At 44.5% G+C, this 14,553-nt stretch overlaps 1 protein-coding gene and 1 long non-coding RNA gene across 3 annotated transcripts in view; one reads left to right on the top strand and one right to left on the bottom strand.

Moving 5' to 3' along the window:
• Nucleotides 1-6,246, bottom strand: part of PELI2 (pellino E3 ubiquitin protein ligase family member 2) — an 88,498-nt gene extending 82,252 nt beyond the window's left edge. The window contains exon 1 of one of the 2 annotated variants that reach the window (XM_061462609.1): nucleotides 6,126-6,246. In XM_061462609.1, the coding sequence (XP_061318593.1) occupies nucleotides 6,126-6,202 (77 nt within the window). In that variant the 5' untranslated portion in view covers nucleotides 6,203-6,246. The remainder of the gene's footprint in view (nucleotides 1-6,125) is intronic. The other variant, XM_061462610.1, reaches the window with a different exon arrangement.
• LOC133273918 (uncharacterized) overlaps nucleotides 1-14,553 on the top strand; it is a 376,828-nt gene that overhangs the window by 36,401 nt on the left and 325,874 nt on the right. The gene's annotated exons all lie outside the window — the stretch shown is intronic.

Here is a 14,553-nt window from a genome sequence, read left to right as displayed (position 1 = left end):
GATGAGATCATGAGAAGCACTTCTACTAAACATGAAGTCAGACTACAACTGTTCAGCATGCTACAGGAGTCACCTTTGGAAGGTTTCATACCCATATTAGTCACAGATACTCAAGGCAAATTCGGAACCAAGGCATGTGCAGACAATACCAGCAAGAAGAACACAAGACAACGGTTGGTTCAGCCTACTTGAACAGCTGTTGCCTACAGGCATGTGAATAGTATTTTGCAAAGAGTTGTAAAACTCTGCTGGCACTCTGAACTAATAAACCCTACCTTCTGCTCAGGCTCGCTGCCATACTACACTCACACAGCTTCTCATTACCTTAGATTAGAGGAAAAGAAAGTTGCATCTTCTCAAAGTATCACTACTGAAAAATAAGGACTAAGCAAGTTAGGGAGCAGCATTAGCTCCATAATAAATGGGCATTAAACAGCCATAATTTAAACTGGATAATAAGAAGTTCCTGACTTCTTAGGAAAAAAAAAAAAAAAAACTGTTCTCAAGCAACCTTGTTTCACAGCTGAAAAACAGCCTGCTGTTAAGGCAGAGCATGAAATAGCTTAAGCAAGATGCTGTTTTCAGCAACAAACCCCAAATCTTAATAGCTTAGCAAGTAATTTATAGGTTTATATCCATATTTTAAAGTAGAAACAAGTGGACTTTCACAGTATCTGCTCACTTCCAAGTTATTAATAAATTTCAGCTGAAAATGGAAAACTACGCATCCCTGACTTTGCCAAGATAGGAAGACACAGCTCTTTGGTTCTACAAGAGAAGTGCAACACTGCCTTACATTGTTTACTCAAACAGTCTGTTTCCTCTTTTTAGAGAAAAACAAAGTCTTCCCCTTGAATATGTGTGACCTACTGCCTGTACACACCAAAGGGATTACAGTTTAACTTGCAGAATGCACTCTGTTTGGTTTTTATAACAGGCGTTAAACATGTTTGCTTTAACAAATACAGATTTTGGTTTCTAGAGTTTGCCGTTTCTGCTTTCTGATTTTACATCAGTATTGAGATGCTGTGAATAAAGCTTACAGCTGGTTACAAATCCGTACTCTGAGACAAAGTCAAAAGTACTCCATGGAATAACATAGTCACAGAGAACCAACGCAAGTATGCTTTCTTTCTTAGCTTAAATGAAGCAAAACCTTTGCTCTATCCAGCCATACAAAAGCTTTCACTGAAAATAAATCCACAAAAGATTTCCTCAAATATAATCCTTTCTACTATTTTTTCTACATTGCAGTTAGTGCTCTAGTCAGACACAATACTTCTGGTGTTTGATTAATCTACTTGCAAGCTCTGAACTGGCACTGATCCCATATTCTCAATATGCAGCATAGAAGATTCACCCTAAACTAAGCACAAGACATAAAGGTCTCCGAGAAGCCACTGTCAATATCAAATAAAATAATACATCATTTTCTCCAGAACAGCAGCTTCCCAGCTATGGCTGTTGCAGAAAAGGATTCTCAGATGGAATCATGACCTTGAATGTACTTAACGGGTGCCTACCATTACTTACAATAGACGCTCCTTTAAATGAAGCCTAAAGTACATTTTTAAATAAGGCTCAACAGCAGAACCCGAGTCATCTAAGCAGTACCACCAGTGTACCTGTACCATACAGTGTGGGAAAACACAGAATCATTAAAAGCTCTTCAGCTTGATATCAAACTGCAAAGCCATAGAAGTCCCCAATTTAATGCTGTAGCCAGGATGATCCTCCCTCTGCCTCTGGTTCATAAACAGAAGCAAGCAGCTACCAGGGACAAGCAGAGACACCATATTGCATCTGCATTTGTCAACACTATTGGAAAGCTGCATCAGCTTCTTCCCGAATTGCACAGCTGGTGATTAACAAAAGGGTTCCATGAAAAGCCAAACAGGTAAGTTAAAAACTGGAAATGTGCTTAAAAGTACAAAACACTTCGGGAACTTTATTTAGCCTATCAAGGAGGGAGAGGTTAAGGAGCAACTTCGATCAGTCAGAAAAAGCCTGTATGAGAAAACAGAAGGCCCCTTTAGATTAACACAAAAAGACATGTTTCAAATCTAAGTTTGCTGCACACATAAAATGGACCATCAACTGGAAAAACTTCCCCTAAGTGACCATGGAATTCATCACTGCAAACACAGATGAGGATTTTATTCTGGTTTTTTCAAAGGGTTAAATTTAAGCAGAACTACAGCCTGTTTACTCATGTTAAACAAAGCTCACAACAATCCACAGTGGCTCCTTCAGGCGCTGCAGCCTGTAAGTTAACAAATTCATTTATTTTAATGGTTGACTATGGAAAATGTATAGATCAAGCATTGACAGCAATTTCAAAGTGACCACTGTAAAAACACTGACAGCCCTTAGAGCTTGGTCTAGTTCAATTAAAAAAAAATAAATTAGATAATGCAAAAAGAATTAAATAGGTAAGAAGAACTCCTCCCCAGCGGAGGAACCACCAGGCTGTACCTCCTTACTAATGAATAGCTAACGGCAATCTTTAGTTACTAAGAAATACTACATTTACATGCACACACCTGTAAGAAACCCCATCCAAAACTCCTCGGGATTGGCTGCAATACATCACACTGAAAATATCTAACATCAGGTACAAAATCCTTTCACCGCTAGAGAACTCGGCCATTAACTAAAACTTACACCTCACTGGCACTCCTCCTTCAACTTGCATCATTTTAGTCAAGTGGCTTTTCTGAGAAGTTAAAGCTGCCCATCAACATCACACAGTCCCAAAGGAGGGGAGATTTAACGGCACCAGGCCACTGACACCTGCCTTCAGTGAAAGCTACCCTATGCAGCCAGGGACCAGCACACCTCACACACAAAAGAAAAAGCACTGCTGGCCTGAATACCATTCTCACGGAACAATTTCTTCAGAGTGCAATTCAAAGTCAGAGGAAAAAGGGGTACTGGGAGGAAGGGGATGGGACATGCACCTCTAGTGGTAACCAGATACCACAGAAGTCAGATGAAGGCTACTGATAAACAACCTACTAACATTGTGACATCTAGTCACATACTTGGTACTGTAATTCAGTATCTCCTTTGAAACTCTCTCCAGTCCCATGCTTCAAGAAATATACAATGAGCTATCATTTTGACAGGACTTCAAACAAAGATTTGTTATCTCTCTTCCCCCAAAAAAAATAAAATATAAATGTTTCTGCTTCATCAAGAAAGCTTCATCCACAGCCTTCTGTGAATAGATGACACCACGAGCAGATTCACAATCAAGCAGATGATCTCTTCTTTACCAACCATCTTGACCTGTCTGGCTTGATTTACATTAACTGTTTTTATTCACTACAACATTGATTATGTAAACCTCAAACAAAATCTTAACCAAATATACGCTGCCACATCACTGACAGATGATATGTAACATACTACTAAGAGAAGGTTATTAGAAATGTGTTTGCTGCAATGACTGACTTGGAAATGCCTTAGGCTTTACCCTCTGATCACATTAATGCGCAGAGAAGCAATCACAACTATTGTGAGACTGCATAAGAATGTGTTCCGGTGGAAGAATTACCTACTGCCAAAAGAACACCTTCCCCTTTATTTAAGGGTCAAGTATACAACAACCATACTTTAATACTGTGAAGACAGAGGAGTACTGAAAGATAAAGTTTTGTCATCTTAAAAAGAGGACTGTGAGCAGTTTATGAGGTATGCCAGTTTCTTTGTTCATCATCCTTTTCACCACATAATTTAAAAGTCTCACAGATCAAGAGAGAAGATATTAATCAACATCACAATCAAAGCTTTTTTTAAAAAATAAAAAAAAACACACAAAACCACACACAGTCTCTCAAAATAACTTTTCTAAATCTAGCTGTGAGATCACTATCAACTTTAATCAAGCAATTCTAACAAGAGCTGCAATGCTACACTTTGTCTGGTCCACAAGTCGCAGTTTCACTATACGGAGGAGATCAGATTTACACTGCCTTATTTAAACAGAACTCCAGATTACAAGATTTTAATACAAAAAAAGGTATTAAAAATATTTTATATTTTTTTTCAGAATGCTGAACAGATGCTTAAGCTGTTCCAAGGGTTCCTAGTCACAAATGTTGAGTCACCAAAGAGAGACATTTGTATTACTTACAGCACTACATGCGACATTTAAGACATCTCTGAAAGCAAATGCAGTACTCAACTCTTAAAGTGTTGAAAGGATCTTAACACCCCCCAGCCTTCAGTCCAAGCATGGAAAACATCATTACACAGACTGCTTCCATCATGTCTACCTGTTTCTACATGTACCAGGCACATGGCGTCTGGAAGCTGTTACAGCCAATGTCCCATTGTTTCGGTATAGCCCACAGAGATGCACTGACCAAAGCGACCTGGCTGCCTGCTTGCAGATTTCTTGCTCATAACTGCACTATAAGAGGATTTATTTGCTTTTTCAGCACATGTGACATCCAGAAGATACAACCTCAGCAGTTTTAGGGAACAGCTGATATTCAAATGAAAATTAAGACATATGAAATTTATTTAAATGTTATTAGCATGTTTCAGAACACAGCAGCGAGGATCAAAACCTCTAGAAGAACTGATAAGCTGAGATCAATGCATTCCCATATTAAAGGAAAAGCACACCAGACTGCTAGGTTAAGATCTGAGCCAAAACACAAAACATTTCATACTTCTATACTTTCAACTGCTGCTAAAAATAGTAAGCAACAGAAAGGAAAATGTTTCCAGCTGTGCAGAAAAAGCCTCTGCAGCATAACATCAATTTATGCACTCTAATTTAATTTAAGATTCAACATTATACTATGACTTTATTATCAGAGACAGTGTTGCACAGCTGAAGTTACCCTCCATTTCCACATTTGAAGCAGCAAGATCATTTCTTTATTAAATTTAGTTTGATATGGGTATTTCTCCCAAATCAAGTTATTCAACTTAAATTCAAGTTTTTCCAGTCGCAGCTGTGCCACGTTCATGGCAATAGCTGTATTTTATTCCATGGTAACTGCAGCTTGACCTAGTCTCGTGATAAGAAACACTTAGCATCCCTTCAGGAAAAAAGAAACAGCATTGGACACAAGAGTACCCAGTCACGACTGCTCTTTTTATCTGCTCCCAGAGATTCAAACGCTGTTTCTGCAGAGGTGAACACAGCTCTTTATGAAATGACGTGACCAAAACAAAATGAAAAAGTCCCTAACAAACCACGATAAAGGTTTTTCTACGACCTTGCTGAAAATACGTAACATTCTGGGGAAGGCTGAATGGTGTTGGAAGGCTGCAACTGTTCTGCTTCACGGCTGGTTTGAAACCTTTCCGTTGTATTGATTCCTAAAAATTATTCAATTAACCGTACGTTTCTACATATTAAACTATCAAAATTAAGCATCTCCTTTATGGTTCACAAGGGCTCTCAGCAAACACGTCTTAGACCCTTCTCCCTCATCTGCTTCTACAGCGTTCAGCAGAAAGGCTTCAAGCTTTAACTGCAGGGCAAGTACGTAATACCAAGCGGATTACTTTAAGATCCATATCAAGCTAAGAAAATAAACATTGCCACTACGGATCCGAATAGAAGTGCTTCGCCCTCCCCCTCCCCCCGCCTCTCCTCCTAATTCCAAAGTCATCTCCCCTGCAATTTGCAAGGAGAACGCCGTCTCTCGGAGCGACGAGAGGAACCGCCAGAGATCGCTCCGAAAGCGGCTGCAGCCAAGGACCGCGGCTCGCCAGCACCTGCGACCGGCAACCGGCAAGGAGGGGGCCGGGGGGGTCCCGCCGCCCTCTCCGCAGCTCCGCACCCCCCACCCCGCACAAAGTTTGTTCGGGGCCGCTCGCGGGCGCGGGGCCGAGCCGCTGTGCCCCCCGCATGGACAAGCGGCCGCCGGCGGCAGCGGGGCAGAGGGACCCCACGGCCGCCCTGCGCGCTCCGGAGGTGGAAAGGCGGGAAGCGGCGCCCCCCACCCCTCAGTCCCCTCCCGCCTCGCCACCGCCGGCGGTCTCACACCTCCGAGCGCCATCTCAGTGCTGAGGGGCCGGGACCCTCCCGCCGCTCCCCCGGCCCCAGGACTGACCCCCACTGCCGTGGTCCCCCCCCGGCTCCCCTCCGCAGCACTCACCCAAGCACCACCAGCTCCCCGTACTTGACGGGCTCCTTGTTGGGCGCGCAGTGCTCCTCCTGGCTGGGGGAAAACATGGGGCCGCCGCTAAGTCACCCGCCGCTTCGCACTGCGCCCCGCTCTGAGCCGGCTGTCGCCCGACAACGGCCACTACACCGGGGGGGAGGAGGGCGGAGCACCGACGGGGACGTACCAACTGGCGGCGGCAGGGGGCGGGAGCAGCAAAGAGGCGCCCTCCCCTCCAGCTCCGCCGCCAGGCTACGTGTGGTCCCGCCCCTCCAGCTCCCATTCACCACCTGCGAAGGGGGCGCGCCCGAGGGGGCGGGGCTCCACGCCTCTGCGCTCCGCCCCGTGCCTCGCACCCTCCCTCCAACCCCCCCCCCTCCGGCGCCAGCAAGTGGTACAGCCTCGGTGTGTTATGTAAACATAGAGTAAAGGGGACTGGGCTGCTCTTAAAGGGACCGCGCTCCGCGGGGGCAGGGGGCTGTGATGGGTTCCAGGTCACCTGGGAGACTGGATCACTGCGGAGGGTTCTAGATCATCTCTGCCCCGGGGATGTCAACATCCAGGGGGTGTCTTTAGACACACTCCAGCCCAGAGGCCCGAGGCTCTAGATCACCTGGGAGTCTGGGTCAGCTCCTGTCTGGGCCAGGATTCCAGATCACATCAGGGTTCTGGATCGTCTCCATTGCAAACCCGGCACTTTTCAGTGCTCCAACGCACCCCTCCAGGCGCGACCACCATCCCCAGCTTCACAGTCTGCTCCAAAGCTGGGCCGTGGCCGTTCCTTCCGAACACTTACTTTCCATAAAAAGGAAAAAATAGGCTGTCCCTGGAAGCCTGCCCCTTACAGCACTCAAACATAAACACATAAATCACTTTCTATGGTTCTGTGATTTTCACTTTTATTTCTGACAAATTTTGGTGAGATAAGTCATTATGTCAAAAAACTGGTAGGCATGTGCCCAGAAACCAAAGCTTTGTGCAGTGAAGAATCAGGCTTAAAAAGGCATCAGGATTCAAAAAAAAAACCCAACTCCAAACTTTCCACAGTGACTTCCAAGGGCTTTTCCCCGACCCACTGCTGCCACTGTGTCTGCCCCATGGGCCCTACACTGAGAGCTCAATTTCCCTTTTCCTCCATACCCAGCGCAAGCACAAAACCAACAAATACCAGCTCCACATCCATCCACGTCAAGGGTAGAAATTCCTATTAGCCATTATTTGAGGTCTCCAACCTAGGAGCCTGTTAACAAAGACAAAAGTAATTACAGGCCTTCTCTGAAAATCCTCCCATGAGCCAGCATGGTCAGAGTCAGGACTGAGCCCTTCACCTCCTGACAAAAGCTTTCCTTTTGCCTGAAATCCTATTTAGCTATTAATTTTCCCGGTAATGTTTCAGTTGCTTCTGGTGAAGAGGTGAAATGGAAAAACCCAGCCAATCTCACAGGACTGCAAAACGGAGGTCTTCCCAGGGGCTGTGTGAAGAAGACGAGATTTTATTAAAGACAGAGAGCTGAATTATTACAGATTTATCTTCTTTATTGCCCTAACTAAATAGAAAAGAAAGCCTGGCTGTAAGTCACTGTCAAAGAAAATAAATACAACCCCCAAAACAGTGCGAAAAACAAACCTCCTGGCTGCATCCTCTTCAACTTCTCCCATTTCTCCCCCCGAAAGCAAGACTTCAGCAGTACCTTGGCTTTCATATGGCATAAACAAACTTCAATAGTCTTCCAAAAAACACTCCCAAGCTCAGCTGGACTTTCCATAAGTCAAACCTTCCATTAACGTGGCTGGATTTACAGCATCTACATGGGGATGGAGTGGATAAGGAAGGACTTTGAATACCTGATTTTGTCCTTTTTACCACTTTCTTGTTTTTTAACACTACACTTTTTAGAGAACAGGGAAAATTTGCTCAGAGCCTTGCACACGAGGTTTACAGCAGCAAGGTTCTGCACCCTTTTGTCAAGGCTGCACCTTGTTTGTTCAGCATGCAAACCAGAGCATTTGCTGTAGAGGTTTGGGATGCTCACATTTGGGAGACAGCAAGATAAGCCCTGCCTCTTGTGGTAGTGCATAAGGTTTTTCCTTGGAAATGTGTTTCATTTGTACATGAACAATCTCTTCATTCTGCTTCTCTCCATGGGGTACTTTAGGCTGGTGGGAGAAGAGGGAAGCTCAGCCGCAGCCCCACGAGGTGTTTTAAGGGCTGCTGGGTCATTTCTTCCAAAATCATAGGTTTTCTCATTGCAATTTCCAAGGACCTATTGCTCCCAGCCCTGGAAACATGCTTTTCATTTTTAAAATTTTAGATTTTTGACTAATGAAGCAGAGCCAGGAGGATGAAGCAGCTTTGCTGTACATCGCACAGGTCCCTATCCCACACAGATCACAGCCCTGAACCCCAGCAACACTATTTCCTCCAGCTCCAAAAATTCCTTTTGCAACTGGTGCAGGCAACACTTGGCTGGCCTTTCCCCCCAAATACATTTAAATAATTGAGAAATGTACCCACAGCTGCATTCTGCATTTTTTTTCAACTCAAAATGCCTTGCCATCTCGGATTCAGCATCGCCTTTCAGGGAGGTTAAGGGAGGTTTGGTTGTTTTCCCCCTGGAAGTGGTAATCACAGATAACATGGAGCTCTTTCCCAGCAGCGCTGGCGGTGTAAGAGGGAGTTTGCTCCCAGTTTTAGCACAAGCAGCTGCTTGGCTGGATAGAAGGTTATCCAGCCAAGCCAGAAGAGCATTAAAATAAATGTTTGAAAAAATCCCAAACATGAAGAAATAGTACATGCCCATTTATTTTTAAAATGTAATAAAAAGTTATTTTAAATGCAAGAAGATTAATAAGGATCTAATTCAGCAAAGTACTTACAGATGTGCTGGGCTCTGAGTAAGTACTTCAGCACTTCTATGAATCAGGGCTTAGGGACCGGGCTTAAAATGTAGAGAAAGTATTGAAAGATGTAAATAGCCCTCACATCATACCTGCAGCTTTCACGTGAAACTCATGGTACATGGGATCGGTGCATAAATAGGGATAAAGGTTTGAATTCCCAGCTGTACGTTGTTGTTGTTAATAGGAAGGTTTCCAGGGGCAGGACCGCTTTTATGTTCAGCCATGGGTGCAGGATACTTTGGGCAAGGAAAATTGATCTCTGGAGTTACAGCAGCCTGGCTTTGGTGCTCCAGGGCAGGTAATAAACCCCAGGAAAGGTGAAAATCTGTCTCAGCTCCAAGGTCAGGATCTGTATTGCCTGGGTGGGTGCAAACCCCTCAGGCTGGAAAGTCCCCAGCTAGCAGGGGACTAAGGCTTTTGAGCAGCCACCAAGTGGAAGCAGCAGAAGAAAGAGCTGTAGATGCTTTAAAATTAGGTTAAATGAATATACTACAGGAAAAAATGTGATATCATTGCTTATAATGGAGAGGGACTGCTGACAAGGGGTAGATTTAGGTGAGATATTGGGAAGAAGTTCTTCCCTGTGAGGGTAGTGAGGCCGTGGCACAGGGTGCGCAGAGAAACTGTGGTTGCCCCATCCCTGGCAGTGTTCAAGGTCAGGTTGGATGGGGCTTGGAGCAACCTGGTCTAGTGGAAGGTCTCCCTGACCATGGCAGGGGGTTGGAACTGGATGAGCACTAATGTCCTGTCCAACCAAACCATTCAATGATTCAATGATTCTATGATTCTATGATAATGATGTAGTACTGAGCTTAGCATGTTTTGGGAACCCTTTCAGTCCTGTGGTTCAGGGGTTCAGTGCCCATCATAGATTGGGCTAAAATAGAATTGCTTTTCTTTACAACATTTGGGAAGGTGTCTAAGTGCTTTGAACTTGCTATTGTCTTAATTTTCCACCATGCTATGTAGTGGTCTTGATTCACAGTAACACCTAAAATTTAGAAAGGGAAGTTACATTAAAAATAAATGGAAGAGCTAAAAGGATAAAATACTTTCGAGTATCATGGCAGAGCTTAAAGGTATATTAAAGGCTTCAGCTTAACACATAACACTCCTTAGTAAAGACCCTAAAGGATTTTCTAAAAGCAGAGGAGTTAAGTAGCAGAGTGAAGAAGGCTATTAGGAACAAGAAAGATAGCCATCAAAATTCTACATCCAAATGAGGGAAATAGAATATAGCAGAAACACTGGCAAATATAAAAGCACAATAAAGCAAGTGAAAAAGGTATTGCAGAACAGTTTGCCAGAGGCATAAAAATGCCTGTAAAAACAGTAGAGACAGAAAGTCTACAAGGGACTCATGGGGGCTGTGAGCAAGTGGGAGAAGCTTGAAAGAAGTCCTGGGTGAAATAAAACCATAATGGGTCAGGTAAATGAATCTCCCATGTGTCTGCATGGGGAGACAGGGCTGGAGACATGCACAGCAAAACCATCTTTCTCTGGAGTGGGTCTTCCCCATGATGAGCTTCTTAAATGCAAGTGTTACCGACAGAGATTTTGGAAAAATGAGATAAACTGAGAAAGGAGCAAATTGCCAAGGTGAGATGTCACTGACCAAAGACTTGTCAAGAGATTCAAATATAATTATATGAGCAATTAACACTATTTGTCCACAGCAAATGAGAAATAGCAGTCATGAAACTGGTTCTAAAGAGGCAAGTTTAAGAATCAAGGTCCAATTGATCTGACCTGTGCTAGGCAAATGCATAGAAAATACAGTCAAGTATAGATACAGGTGGATACCTAAGGATGGCAGATCTGATAAACCGGGGAAAGGGCAACAGGTTTTTATTGGAGAAAGAAGTCAAAGTTTATAATACATTCACATCCTTTGAAGCAGTCAATGAATATGATGAAGAAGGTGATAGTGTATCACATACCTGGAGTTCATAAAAGCTTTGCTACCGTAAGAGCTGTCAAAGCAATAAAAGTAGCGTGAAACAAAGGAAAGGCTTCATGGATTACCAGCTAACTACAAGAGAAACCAAAGGCTAGAAACAGGTTCTTATTTTCACACTCAGGAGAGCCTATTGCCAGGATTTTGTGGTGCTGTGGGACCTTGGCCAGGAAGCTAACTTGTAATGGGAAAGTTTGCTGAGAGGCCAAAAATTTTAAGCTGACTGCAAAGGACTAAGGACCAAGGTCTTTGAATAGAAGGACCAAGCAAGAAAATGTCCAAGTAAAGTACATAAGAGAAGATGTCCTTAGCCATATCTGTCTAATGACAGGCTCTAATTGAGCTATTATCATTCAGGAAAGACATCTTGAGGTTTTACAATCACTATAGGTTCTTCTCTTGAAAGATCAGCTCAGAGATCAACCTAAGTCTAAAAGACAAATAAAGTGAGACAGGAAATTTCTGTAGGTCTTTTCCAGTGACATGGGTTATTCTGGTGGATGGTCTGTACCTCTTTTCCTACGGCCCAGAAGCACCAGCCCTGTGCCCTGTGCCACATCACTTACCCGTCTTCCCTGGAGTGCTGGCAGTCTTTTTACAGCTTCTTTCCTAAAGGACTTGTGATAGCTGAGGGGATATAAACACCTTTTGCATGTATCTGCCAAAATCAGAAGCACTGGCAATCCAAATCTTAGTGTCGCCTTTCTTGCTCTCTCCCCAGGAGGATCCAGTCCATCCACAGGTGGGGACCTGCAGCCCAGAGTCAAGTCACCTCTCAAATCACCTCATCCTTCTTTGCAGGATGGTCTCTCCTGCCCCAGTTGCTCATCTGGGAATGGATTTTCTTTCTCCAAGATGTTGCCCCTTTTTCCTTTTAAATTTTGTCTCAAATTGAATGTTAACATAGAGGTGGGAGGTAGAGGATGGAGACAGTTCTATGATGGAGCTACAGAACTGATGGACAGGGGTAGAGCAGTTGACGTCATCTACCTGGACTTGTGCAAAGCGTTCGACACTGTCCCACACGACATCCTTGTCTCTAAATTGGAGAGACATCAATTTGATGGATGGACCACTCGGTGGATAAAGAACTGGCTGGATGGCCGCACACAAAGAGTTGCGGTCAATGGCTCAATGTCCAGCTGGAGACCAGTAATGAGTGGTGTCCCTCAGGGATCGGTGTTGGGACCAGTCTTGTTCAACATCTTTGTCACTGACATGGACAGTGGGATTGAGTGCGCCCTCAGCAAGTTTGCCGATGACACCAAGCTGTGTGGTTCAGTTGATTCCCTGGAGGGAAGGAATGCCATCCAGAGGGACCTTGACATGCTTGTGAGGTGGGCTGATGCCAACCTTATGAAGTTTAACCATGCCAAGTGCAAGGTCCTACACCTGGGTCAGAGCAATCCCAGGCACAGCTGCAGGTTGGGCAGAGAAGAGATTCAGAGCAGCCCTGTGGAGAAGGACTTGGGGGTGCTGGTCGATGAGAAAATGAACATGAGCCGGCTTCAGTGTACACTTGCAGCCCAGAAAGCCAACTGTATCCTGGTCTGCATCAAAAGGAGCGTGACCAGCAGGTCAAAGGAGGTGATCCTGCCCCTCTACTCTGCTCTCGTGAGACCTCACTTGGAGTATTGTGTGCAGTTCTGGTGTCCTCAACATAAAAAGGACATGCAACTGTTGGAACAAGTCCAGAGAAGGGCCACGAGGATGATCAGGGGACTGGAGCACCTCCTGTATGAGACAGGCTGAGGAAGTTGGGTCTGTTCAGCCTGGAGAAGAGAAGGCTGCGTGGAGACCTCATAGCAGCCTTCCAGTATCTGAAGGAGGCCTATAGGGATGCTGGAGAGGGACTCTTCATTAGAGACTGTAGTGACAGGACAAGGGGTAACGGGTTAAAACTTAAACAGGGGAAGTTTAGATTGGATATACGGAAGAAATTCTTTCCTGTAAGGGTGCTGAGGCACTGGAATGGGTTGCCCAGGGAGGTTGTGAATGCTCCATCCCTGGTAGTGTTCAGGACCAGGTTGGACGAGGCCTTGGGTGATATGAGTTAGTGTGAGGTGTCCCTGCCCATGGCAGGGGGGTTGGAACTAGATGATCTTAAGGTCCTTTCCAACCCTAATGATTCTATGATTCTATGACATATAATTTACTTATACCTAATTTAGGGGAAATTCTGCTGCTCTGGCCTTCATCCCAACAGACAAAGTTAGTGAGACTGGTTTCTCAGTCTTGGACAACATTGTCCTGATACAGGAGCCATCCCTGCCAATGGTGCTCCTGATCCCCCAGGAGAGCAGCTTCGAGAGCAGATGGCTGGGTCCCCTCCACAAAGAGATATTCAGCACTCCCACAGGTCAACCAGACTTCCCCCATTGAACAGAATGAAAACACACAAATCATTGCAGGATATAAGGTAGGAGAGGAGCTCTGCTTTTCAAGTGCTGGAGCTCTGGTAAAGTCTGGATTCATGGTCTCAGCCTGGCTCTGATTTCTCTGGTTTACCCTACATCAGCCTGTGTAGGAAAGCCTCCTGCTGCGAGGGCTTGTCAGCTAATCGCACTGACCTCTGCACATGCTGAAAACTTCATCTAGCTGCTGATATCACATAATTATTTTTTATTAACCAAGGAATCTGATTTTCAGTGGATGCTTGAGGAGCATGTCAGCACCGTAAACCTTAAACCCAAAACTTTCCCAATTTTCAGGCACTGAAGTATTTCACCCACCAGCAAAGCATGAACACCCACAAAGCCACTTAAAATTAAACATCATTTTCACATATTTCCGCTACAGAAATGAAATGCAGTTTAGAAATTACTGCATATTAAAAATGAGAGATGGTCCCCTAGCACCCATTCAGCCAGCTGTGATTTCAGTTCCTATTCAGCCAGAATTCAGTGGGTTACAGAAACATCCTCCACATCTCCAACATGATCCAACCTGTGCTGTTCCCAAACAGGATTCGTCTCCACAGCCAAAAGCACTGAGCCAGTGGGGGCCTGTCACCTCATCTCCCCAAATTCCTCAGCACTGTCTTTTGCAGTCTTTGCAGCACTGATATGTGCATATAATTTTAGAAGAGAAGCACCATTTTGCTAAGGGCAACGGGATGTGAAGCTGATAACTGCTTGGGAACTCAGACTTCACCAGCTGTAAGACCTAGCAGTTCATCAGTTTGCTCCTCTGCATCTTATTAGGGTAAAGAGGTTCCAGGTCATATCTGAATATGTTAAAAGCAGCATTTGGCCTTCAGAGTATATACATCAGTAAAGACTCATAACTACGTCCTAGCATTTGACATTCTTTTCATTACTATAATTTACGAAGTGCATTGACAGGTGCTCCTGGCAGGCTTCCAGGCTGCCTTCAGCCAGGCAATGGATAAACTCAGAAAAAAGGCTGTTGCTGTCCCTGAACCCTTGAAATCTGAGCATTAGGAAAAAAAAAAAAAAACAACAAACCAACAAACAAATCAAAAACAAAGGAAAAAAAAAAGAAAAGAAAAAACCCACACACCCCACCAAAAAAACCCAGCAACCATCCATGCACAGATGTCAG

This window comes from Pezoporus flaviventris, unplaced genomic scaffold (genome assembly GCF_033815535.1).
Source record: "Pezoporus flaviventris isolate CSIRO_AGI_PZ_B2104156 unplaced genomic scaffold, CSIRO_AGI_Pfla_v1 ptg000035l, whole genome shotgun sequence".
Classification (NCBI taxonomy): Eukaryota; Metazoa; Chordata; class Aves; order Psittaciformes; family Psittacidae; genus Pezoporus; species Pezoporus flaviventris.
The sequence above is the reverse complement of the archived record's forward strand: the minus strand, read 5'-3'. Positions and strand labels throughout refer to the sequence as shown.